Below are 11,857 nucleotides of genomic sequence, written 5' to 3'. Positions count from 1 at the left end.
CAAACTCGAAAGATTATCATTTGCATCTTTTAGCATGTGATATCAACTTCACTTCACTGTCGTAACTCTTCAGACACTTTGGACATTTATACTGCTTTTTATGAGTCTTAACATGTTTGCTTAAGTTTGAAGAAGAATTGAATCTTTTTCCGCAAACGTTACATGATAATGGTTTTTCACCAGTGTGTGTTCTTTTATGTACTTTCAATGAGCTAGCACTGGAAAAAGAATTTCCACACATATCACATTTATAAGGTTTTTCCCCCGAATGAACTCTTTGATGTTGAATTAGTATTTCTTGATTGGAGAAGTTTTTACCACAAGTTTTGCATGTGAAAGGTTTATAATGGGTATGAACTCTGAGATGCCTTACTAATTTCTGTTTCTGAGTAAATCTACGATCACAGTTTTCCCATTTACAGTAATACTCTGATTGTCTAGATAATAAATGGGTTTTTTCAACATGATTGTTAAGCATCTCTTCATTTTCGAACAATTTCCCACACTTATCCCATTTACATAAAGAATCATTTTTACCATTAGGAGAGCTATATTCAATAGAGGTTGAAGTTGGGGTGGGTATATTGAGACTATTAGGTGAGTTACTATTACCTTTATTTTTTTTTTTATCTTCTGTGTCGTACAGGTTAATAAATTTCATGTCAAAATTAATACCATGTTTCCTGTTTATATGGCTTAATAAAGAACAAATATCCTCACCTTCAAACTCGCAATCCTTCCAGTTACAAATAACTTCATCTTTATCCAACGATATATTTTGATAATCTTCCTTTGATACATGTTCGTATATTAAATGCTTTTGTAAATCGACAAGACTAGCGAAGGTCTCACCACAATTATTCCATTTGCATTGAATAGAATAATACTTTGATTCAGACGGGGTATTAAAGTTCCAATTAAAATCAATTGTACTTAGTTCTGATGCTGTTTTTATTGTATCGCTATTGATTATATCACTTTCACTATCATCATTAGGTTGAAGGTTGTAGTTTTGTACGTGATGATGAAATGTAGATGGATTAACTGCGTTCGGCCAACTTTTAAGCCTTTCATAACTTAAATGATCTTTGTTTTGAGGTTTCCCTGGAAGGAATTGATTTATTTGTCTAAAGTTATTATATTGTGAACGTATACCGTTGTTATTTTCAATCAAATCATTCCTTCCTTCTTTTAATAAGGAATGAGAGTGGAAATTAACAAAGTGGTGATGATGCTCATGGTGACTAGAGTGGTAATGATTCTCCAATTCTTCTTTTGTGTGCTCATATTGATGATGGTCATTTTCTGAGTCATGCATGGAGTGTTTTGTAAATGGTAAACTATAAATAGAAGATATGTCACATAAATCTTGAAGTATTTTCAAGTCAGCTTCCGAGTTTACTATGTGGTCGTGGCAATCTTTCTTATGTAAGTCCGTTGATCCAAGAGGTTTAGTTATATTTGGATATAACTCTTCATAATTTTCTCTGACTTTCGTAGTGTCCAGGTAAACATTATTGTTATAAGCATCATTCTTATTTTGAAATGTGCAAGCAGTTTCACAGGTCAGATTGCAGCTTAGATCGGGTATGGAGATGTTCTCCATAGTTTTCTGCTTTATTAAGTGATTATCCGCATTAAAATCATTAATTGATCTTGTATCAAAAAACGGATCCAATTTGTCTTTATTTAAGAGATTCAATGATTCCGTATAAATATCTAAATCCAAATTATTAGATCCCATGGATTTTTCTCTTTTTATCGATTTTCCATTAACACTATCATGATTTCTAGATTCTATAAAGTCTGTTGGATTAAGCGAATTGTCCCGAAGATTTTCTGTTTTATTATGTTCAAATTCACAACATACTTCTAAAACTTTAGGATTACAATCATTGCACATCTTCATAGATGTGTCTTCTTCTTCTTTGATCTCTTCAAACTTTCTTCTCTTATTCGGAGGCATGACAAGTTGATCATTGAACAACTGCGAAGCCCAGTTGCTGTTAACAGTAGAGTTATTTATATTGTTTAATTTACTATACTCAGTGTCATAATTAATAAATTCAAAATGTTTACAATCAATGAAGTTCTTGTTTAAACCACAAACTCCATTGTCTTCTTCTAAGAAACTGTTGATAGTGTCTACTCGAGTATTAGCCCCCTCTATATCGCTACTACTTCTTTCTATACCAGTTGTTTCAGTATTGTTATCATTTGAATAATAATCTGATTCCGCTTTAACGTCGTTTTCTTTAGTGTGATGGATATGCCCATGAATATAGGTCAGATTATTTAATTTATGAATGTGACCATGCAGGACACCGTTACCAGCCATGACCAAATCCTTCATTGTCAAAGTACTGCAGAATAGCTTCAGAGTTAAAACAATATAAAAATCAATAATATTTACTATCAATTTCAATTCTCTTGTCCTTTACGTCATATGAAAGTAGTTCTGACAATTCTATTTCACAGATCAGTACAGTATTAAGAATATTCTATGATTTTTGAATAATATAGATAACTAAAATAACCAAATTGCCATCTAGACTGAAAAGGAAATATTGTGTGCAGGTGGTTAACATTAGTGAATACTCATGACATCTAATTACAATAAATGTTGTTTTCAGAAACGTTAGTTTGTTATATAGTCATTGTTAAATTAATAACATTCTATCCAAATTTATTATTTTCAAAAAGTATCCTCAAGGTACTTTCTCGGTTTAGGGCATATAACTCTAAAAAACCACTTTCAACAGCCCTGATTATTTTAGACGGTTCTGAATTCAAAACACCAATGCATGTGACTGTAAGAAACAAGTTTGCTAAGATCCAAACAATGTGTAATCCATTATTCCAAAACTATATTTCCAATTGTATAACACTACAATAGAAAAATGTAACATGTGGATAATAATTAACAACATCTGGGAACAGTGGCACTCGAAGAACCTTTTATTTTCAAAAGAGAACTGTGTATATCAGAATATCCATGCCAAGATTATCTGCTAAAACAAACGTAATTTAGCATTGGAAGGAACGCTCATTGTACATATGATTTCCATACAACTTCTATGAACCCTGTCTCATATCTAACATAAATTAGAGAATAAACAGTATCGAATAACTGACACCTTTGTGCAACATCTATTTTCTACAAAATTGTTCATTTCCTTATTTGGTGCAAGTATTGATTTTTCAATGCTGTAGAGTTGTGCGGGATGTTTCTTGAGAACGAAATTTAAAGATTATTCCTAATTGGGCAAGTAGTAAATAATCATCTTGAAAAATAACAACAGTCAGTGATTATTTTTATTTTTATTTTACCTTAATGTTGTAACATCGATACACTTCAACATTGGACTGCCAGAGCACCTATTGTACTAACGTTTAACTTATTAATTGCTAATCACTTGATACTTTTCCACCATTTCAATTCGTAAATATCCAGATTTCTTAAACTTATATTTACTGAACACATGCGCAAACGCTTATATATATATATAGTGACTTATTAGTTTCATTCAAATTATATTCAATAAGGATTTAAAGACAGGCATTAATAGACGACGTTGATACTAAATAGATCCAACTGACAGAAGTAGATCTAGTCCCTTCAATATTAAAACTTTTTGTTAGAGATCTCATTTAGTACATTCTGTGATGCATCAACGTACTATTGCAGCGGTTGTATCAATACTCAGTTCATTACTGTCAATTGCATTGGGAGCTGTAGCAGTATCACTAGCCAAGAAGTATGATCCTAATAGATGTGTTTTAATAATAATTGCATGCTCTTCTATCATATATGGTATAACAAATATATTTGATATATTGTCAACTATTCAGCGAAGTAAGCGTATAAATAAATACTTTTCCTTCAACCGTGAATTGTTCTTACTGTTACAATTACTGATATTAGGTTCTGCTGTTGAGTTTTTTAATAATTCTCTTAAGAATTTAATTACAAACGATAGTAGTTATCTAACAAACTCACTGGAACAACGTTTATACATTGGCTTTTCTGAATTGTTAATATTCTCGTTATTCATAAATGGTATAAATATCGGAAGCTTGAACGCTGTTAAGAGCTTTTGTACCAGAAAAGAAGGAGAAGACAAAGGCGTAATCACTCCTGATTATGAAAAGATATATAACCATGACCAACAAGCTTATAAACCTTCTATCCCATTAAAAATTTCATCTCAAACACTAACTCCTGATATGGATTTAGCTAATTTTGGAGAAAATAATAATATCGGTAGTAATTATGATGTAAAAAATTTAAGAAATGGAAAACAAATAAATTTAGATGCCAATTATAATATTATTCCTGCACAAAGTGGTATAAATACGAGGGAATCATCAGGAAATCTTTCATTTCCATCTGTACTTAGGACAAAGTTAAGTTCATCACATTTAAAACCTCAAAAAAATTTAAATGAACCATCTAAAATAGAAGAAGCATCTGAAGTTTCGAGAAAGGATAAAACTAAAAATTTTTGCAGTTCATTTTTTATTTCAACTTCTAAAATTCTCAAAGGATCAAAAAATTATGATGCAACTCAAGCACAAAAGACTTCCATGATCCACAGTAATTTGGTTCAAAATAAAATTTCCAAATCAAATAAAAATTTCAAATATTTTTCGAAATTATCAGCTATATCTGACATGCAAAGAGATATGTTAAGCAAATATACATCTACAGATTCCGTAAATAAAAATGCTGAAACTAATGAAAAATCAGACACAAATAGTTACCTTACTGAAAAAAAGCGGATGAGTTCTCTAATATTAGAGTCTAATGTTAATATGAATAGAGCAGACAAATTCCTTGACGAGTGCAATCCTGTTGCATTAGAGAAGGAAGCAAAAATAGAAGTTGAAAGACAAGCATTAAAAAGAATCAATAGTGCTCTATTACCTCCAATATTAAGCCCATGTGAAGCCCCAGTGCTACAGCAACAAGGGTTTATTCCAGGCCTAATACCTGAATTATTAGAATCAGCTTCTAACAAACTTCAAACGGTTGATGAAATTAATTCTCCTGAAAATTTTGTTCATGATCATCATTACGATAATTTTTCATTCGACGACAAGATCTTGGAAGACAATGACTTACAAAGCATATCACAAATTCCTATGTTTCCCGAAGAACCAGTACCAACACAAAAAGATTATAAGCAATTTAATTTGTCTGTTGAAAATCTTCCTGGAAATGTTACTTTAGATATGTGGAATAGTGATAAATCAAAGTTTATGAAAAGAGCAGAGACATTGCAGGACAATTTACTTCTGCCGGCTTTTAACTTTTCTAAACAAGAATTAATAGAACTTGACGATGATAATTCTAATTCATCAATATTAGATAACAGTCATTTCCACTTCCCCAAAACTGCACTAGGCCATAAAATGAATTTGACCCAAATAGATCTACCATATGAAAATTATGACACAATCAGTCAATTAGATGAGTATCTAACTGATCTTAATGATAAAGACAATAACGATGAAAGCCAGCTATTAGAAAATGGATTGAATCAAAACCTTTCTTCATCTAATATCACTGAGATATGCTCAAAAGACTTATCGAGAATCAATACAAGACATTCACCGACCAAATCGATAATCTCAATAATCAGCTCCGGTACAGGTATTCATCATAGACAAAAGTCACACGCTGGTAGCGGTATGGGTAGTATATCTCATAATAGAGGGAATTCACAAATGTCAAATTACTTAAATTCCCAAAACAATTTTTCAACAATGCTGTCTCCACCAACTTCACCAACAAGAAACAAAACTTTCAAAAGATTAGGCAAGAAATTATCGATTTCCAATCTATCTGATTCATTGTCACCAATACACTCGACAGAAATGACCTTTACTGAGAGTATGAAAACTTCAAACAATGATTCTAATTTCGGGAAACTAATGTTTTCTGGCCATAAAAAAAGAGGGAAAAGTTTGGACTTTAGTTATTTACATTCATTGCAAAATAATGGATCCCCAACTAAATCACCATTTAATGGTGTTTCCCAAAAAGGTTCGATAACGGAAAATCGTAGAAACAGTGCCTTTGCGGAAAAGAATTTGAGAACTGTAAGTTCATTATTCTATCACCAAGAGAATAGCAATACATCTCCATATTTATCGGATAAACGAAAACAATTGACAATTAATACCGATTTAAGGGCATTTGATGATCAACCGTTATTCACATTAAGGTCAACATCGTATTATTCAGACGAACAAAAATCCACAACATCAAACACCGAATATCCACAGACATTAACTAGCCAATATGATCAAGAGAAGTGGAATTCAAGTCACAATCTAATGACTAAGTCGGACATCAACGTTGCATTATAATAATAATTACTTAATACCCATCAAAAGAAAAAAAATATCTGTTAACTGCATATATGGTTAGACAACCATCATTTATAATATAATAGAGTTTCTTATATTTAATATAATTATAAAACATAACTTCTAATTTATCTATGAAGGTGCCATTGAGCTTGTTCTTGATATAGTGAACATATCTCTAAATTGTTAGATACATACATATTGAATATAGAACTATATGATCTTTACTGCAGTTACCCGCTAATCTGTAACAATAATAATATTGAAAAATTTTAAAGTGCGATGAGGTAAAACTATTCAAACCAACTGTAAAGAGAGTATATTGTAAATTTAATTAATTGTCTTACAAGATTTATTATATAATTACAACAGTCCATAGTAATTAATTCTCACTTGGTCTCTTATTTGGCAGGCCCTAAAATAAGTGCAAATTTTACAACCCATTAGATTTTGTGAGAAGCAGAGAAAAGTAGAGTGTCAACTATGAGCAATCTATTTGATGTTTTTGATGAAGATGGGAATGATATCGCTGATATTCAAATTGAAGAATTAGAAGAAGTTGATAACAATGCAGTTGAGGACGTTGAAACTGCAACTCAAAAGCGTGGTTTGGATTCGGAAGAAGAATCGGAGGGGTCTAAAGACGATGACGAAGATAATTCTGGTAAGAAACTCAAACATGGCGATAAATTAATTAATGAAAAAAAAAATACGGTCGTTATACCTGTTGTCACCGATACTTTTGAGCAAGAAGAATCAAGAGAGGTTGATGTCTCTACTGGGTTAACTAATGCTGCTACAACGCAAGTGGAAGATGATGGTAAAGTTAAATTGAAGCATCAAGTTCGTCATCAAGTCGCTCTACCTCCAAATTATGATTATAAACCAATCGGTCAACATAAGAGAGTGAATCAGGCTCGTACTTATCCGTTTACTTTAGATCCTTTCCAAGATACTGCTATTTCTTGTATTGATAGAGGTGAATCAGTTTTAGTCTCTGCTCATACATCTGCTGGTAAAACTGTTGTTGCTGAGTATGCTATTGCTCAATCTCTTAGGGATAAACAAAGAGTCATTTATACCTCTCCAATTAAAGCACTATCAAATCAAAAATACAGAGAGTTATCTGCCGAGTTTGGCGATGTTGGTTTAATGACTGGCGATATTACAATTAATCCAGATGCTGGATGTCTAGTTATGACAACTGAAATTCTAAGAAGTATGTTATATAGAGGTAGTGAAGTTATGCGAGAAGTTGCATGGGTTGTCTTCGATGAAGTTCATTATATGAGAGATAAAGAGCGTGGTGTTGTTTGGGAAGAAACCATTATTCTTTTACCAGATAAGGTTCGTTATGTCTTCTTATCTGCCACAATCCCAAATTCCATGGAATTCGCTGAATGGATTTGTAAAATCCACTCCCAGCCATGTCATATTGTTTACACAGATTTCCGTCCAACACCGTTACAGCATTATTTGTTCCCAGCACATGGTGATGGTATATATTTGGTAGTAGATGAAAAAAGTACGTTTAGAGAAGAAAACTTTCAAAAAGCTATGGCATCAATCAGCAATGGCGCAGGTGATGATCCAAATTCAGCTGTTGCTAAAGGTAAGAAGGGCCAGTCATTCAAAGGTGGTGCATCAAAAGGTGATGCCAAAGGTGATATATATAAGATTGTTAAAATGATCTGGAAGAAAAAATATAACCCAGTTATTGTTTTCTCCTTTAGTAAGCGTGATTGTGAAGAATTAGCTTTGAAAATGTCTAAATTAGATTTTAATTCAGAAGATGAAAAAGATGCATTATCTAAAATTTTCAATAATGCAATTGCATTATTACCTGAAAATGACAGAGAATTACCTCAAATTAAACACATTCTTCCATTGTTGAGAAGAGGTATCGGTATTCATCATTCTGGTTTGCTTCCTATCTTAAAAGAAGTTATTGAAATTCTATTTCAGGAAGGTTTCCTAAAGGTGTTATTTGCAACTGAAACATTTTCAATTGGTCTAAATATGCCTGCCAAAACTGTTGTTTTCACTTCAGTGAGGAAATGGGATGGTAAGCAATTCCGTTGGGTTTCTGGTGGTGAATATATTCAAATGTCAGGACGTGCTGGTCGTCGTGGTTTAGATGATCGTGGTATTGTTATTATGATGATCGATGAAAAAATGGAACCTCAGGTTGCTAAAGGGATGGTTAAAGGTCAAGCGGATAGATTGGACTCCGCATTCCATTTAGGTTACAATATGATTTTGAACCTAATGAGAGTAGAAGGTATCTCTCCTGAGTTTATGTTGGAGCATTCCTTTTATCAATTCCAAAATGTTATCTCTGTTCCAATCATGGAAAAGACATATTTGGAGCTAGAAAAAAAAGCTGATGAAATATACATTGAAGACGAAGAAAATATAAGGGAATACTATGATATCAGAAAAACGTTGGATGGCTATAACGAAGATTTACGTCACGTTATCACACATCCAGCTAACCTATTGAGTTTCTTACAACCTGGTAGATTAATTAATGTTAATATTGGTGGTGAACAAGATTATGGATGGGCTGTTGTTATTGATTTCGTTAAGAGAGTTAACAAACGTGATACCTCTGTTGTTTATTCTGACCACGAATCTTATATTGTCAATGTTGTCGTCAACACAATGTATTCTAATGCTCCTGTTAATATTATTAAACCATTTAACCCAGTATTACCAGAAGGTATCCGTCCTATTGTGAAAGGTGAACAACCTATTTGTGCAATTATTCCTATAACATTAGAATCTATTAAATCTGTTGGTAACTTAAGATTATTTATGCCAAAGGATATTAAAGCCAGTGGCCAAAAAGAAACAGTTGCAAAATCATTAAATGAAGTCAAGAGAAGATTCCCAGATGGTGTTCCATTAATTGATCCTGTTAAAAATATGAAGATTGAAGATGAAGATTTCAAGACTCTATTGAAAAAAATTGTTGTTCTAGAAGAAAAATTGTATAGCAATCCTTTAGCAAATTCGGTGAGATTAAGTGAATTATATGACAAATTTAGCATTAAATTTGCTTTGCATGAAGACATGAAGAAATTGAAGAAAAAAATCAATGAATCACAAGCTGTTATACAATTAGATGATTTACGTAGAAGGAAGCGTGTATTACGTAGATTAGGTTTCTCTACTCCAAGTGATATCATCGAATTGAAGGGTAGAGTAGCCTGTGAAATATCTAGTGGTGATGAGTTGTTATTAACCGAATTAATTTTCAATGGTAATTTCAATGAATTAAAACCAGAACAAGCTGCCGCCTTACTGTCATGTTTTGCCTTCCAAGAGCGTTGTAAAGAAGCTCCAAGGTTAAAACCAGAATTAGCTGAACCATTGAAAGCAATGAGAGAAGTTGCCTCCAAAATTGCTAAGGTTATGAAGGATTCCAAAATTGAAGTTATTGAGAAGGAGTATGTTGAAAGTTTTAGACACGAACTGATGGAAGTTGTCTATGAATGGTGTAAAGGTGCAACATTCACTCAAATTTGTAAAATGACCGATGTATACGAGGGTTCCTTAATTAGAATGTTTAAGAGATTAGAAGAGCTAGTTAACGAACTTGTCAATGTCGCTCGTACAATTGGTAATTCTGCATTAGAAGAAAAAATGGAAACTATAGTCAAACTAATACATAGAGATATTGTTTCAGCTGGTTCATTATATTTATAGAGGGTTTGGTTAATGTAAGATGTTGTGTAATTTTATAAATAGTTTTTAGAACTTTTTTAAGGTCATACTTTTTGTTTAAAAAAATTGGAAAAAACAATAGCTATATAACTTTTGTAAAATAATATTGTATGAAGAGAAATACCTAGGAAGTTACATTTATAAATACATGCTCTCAACTTTTGGCTGAACTTCTTTTACAATACCATGGTATTTTATTTTATTCAATTCATCAACTAATGGAGCATACCAAGTACCTAGAAGATCAACGTCGAAATGTATTAAATTGTCTATAGTTTGCTCCCTCAGTTCGACGGTTTCTGTTTCAATAATATGTAACCCATTAAAATTAACCAAATTACCCAATATAGTAGGCATGGTGTGAAGTATATATTTGACACAATACTTATATTGTGACATACGCTCCAATAAAACCATTTGCTCCATATATGGCATTTTTAGAATATCCTCTGCTGTAAAGTTATCTTTGATTAAATTAAAAGATTTTTCATTCGAGACTAGATTTCTTAGAATTGAAAGTCTAGAAGGTTTAATATCTGCATATTCTTTGATAATTTCAGAATGATACTCATACAAATACTTTGGATTAACAAATGACAGAAAATCTATTATATGTTCGTTTTGGTAATTGAGTTCTAGGTAATGTTTGTCTAATAAATTAAAACAATTTTCATAATTCCAATAAGAAACTTTTCTAAATATTTGGAACAAATAAGATAAAGTAAATAACTTAATTTCCACATACTCATCTCTCTTTTTATAATATTGACCCAGCACATTAAAAATAGGTTCTAAGTATTGATATATCCAGTCTTTGCTTTCTCTCGTGAAATCATCAATTAAGAGATCGTCTAGTAATTTTGAATAATAGTTAATAATCTGAATAAAAAATAAAATATCTTTGTCGACCAGGCTAGCAATTTCTTCTGGTGTTATTATAAATAATTCCTCATCAAAAGTAGCTTGATTTATGTGGACAACAAATATACTTAATAGTTCCAACATTCTAGAATAATTTATTAGCGCAGCACCTTTTTTAATAGATAATAAAACTGGCTTATTATTTACAAGTATCTTATTAGCAACTAATTCATCTGATGACAATGATCGAAATAAATTTTCTATTTTATTTATGATGTCCAAATCAGTCTCTTCATAAAAATACAATTTCAGTACCAAATCAAAGAGTGGGGAGGAAGCAAATATACTTTTAGGAGAAGAAAGTTCAATAACTTTCAATGCTGATTTTATCAAGCTGGTATTGTTCGATATCAATGCCGATTCTATATCTTTCATTGTAAATACATTTAACACTAAATCAAATGGCGCTATTTTCAGGATATGATCCATTACTTCAATCATTAGTTGATCATCTAAAAATAGGTATTCCTCCTTATCTAAGAGTAGTGCCTTTATGGATCTTAGCAATGGATCAAGGTTAACTGGACTTGAGGATAAATATCTAATATTTGTAAGACATTTTTCTAATAAACTGTTAATATTAGTTGGTAAAGGATTCGTTTCCAACGCTATATAAGTTTCATTAATAATATTTACCACTGTATTGGTTTCTGAAGCTTCTGTCATCGTAACTCCGTTTTAATCTTTTGAAGAATCTAATAATATAATAATATAATATAAATATGCTAATATTGATTTCTTTTATACTTATAGCAAACTCTTCAACTCCCAGGCTATCCCCTTCGATAAATGAACTTCCTTATCGATTAATATTGAGGCATCGATTTTTTTC

General features: G+C 31.7%; 4 protein-coding genes across 4 annotated transcripts; 2 read left to right on the top strand and 2 right to left on the bottom strand.

Moving 5' to 3' along the window:
- Positions 1 to 16: 16 nt before the first annotated feature.
- ZAP1 (Zap1p) lies at positions 17 to 2,353 on the bottom strand (the record flags this gene model as incomplete). The annotated part of the gene is made up of 1 exon (XM_003688497.1): positions 17 to 2,353. The coding sequence occupies one exon, from the start codon at positions 2,351 to 2,353 to the stop codon at positions 17 to 19; it is 2,337 nt and encodes a 778-aa protein (XP_003688545.1).
- A 1,313-nt stretch (positions 2,354 to 3,666) lies between these two features.
- Positions 3,667 to 6,375, top strand: IRC8 (Irc8p; the record flags this gene model as incomplete). Its single annotated transcript, XM_003688496.1, has 1 exon — positions 3,667 to 6,375. One exon carries the CDS (start codon positions 3,667 to 3,669, stop codon positions 6,373 to 6,375), a length of 2,709 nt encoding a protein of 902 aa, XP_003688544.1.
- Positions 6,376 to 6,858: 483 nt separating this feature from the next.
- MTR4 (ATP-dependent RNA helicase MTR4) lies at positions 6,859 to 10,086 on the top strand (the record flags this gene model as incomplete). Its single annotated transcript, XM_003688495.1, has 1 exon — positions 6,859 to 10,086. The coding sequence occupies one exon, from the start codon at positions 6,859 to 6,861 to the stop codon at positions 10,084 to 10,086; it is 3,228 nt and encodes a 1,075-aa protein (XP_003688543.1).
- A 156-nt stretch (positions 10,087 to 10,242) lies between these two features.
- HSM3 (Hsm3p) lies at positions 10,243 to 11,691 on the bottom strand (the record flags this gene model as incomplete). Its single annotated transcript, XM_003688494.1, has 1 exon — positions 10,243 to 11,691. The coding sequence occupies one exon, from the start codon at positions 11,689 to 11,691 to the stop codon at positions 10,243 to 10,245; it is 1,449 nt and encodes a 482-aa protein (XP_003688542.1).
- Between the last annotated feature and the right edge of the window lie 166 nt (positions 11,692 to 11,857).

This window comes from Tetrapisispora phaffii, chromosome 15 (genome assembly GCF_000236905.1).
Source record: "Tetrapisispora phaffii CBS 4417 chromosome 15, complete genome".
NCBI classification, from domain to species: Eukaryota; Fungi; Ascomycota; class Saccharomycetes; order Saccharomycetales; family Saccharomycetaceae; genus Tetrapisispora; species Tetrapisispora phaffii.
Note: the sequence above shows the minus strand (reverse complement) of the source record. Positions and strands in the feature narration are given on the sequence as shown.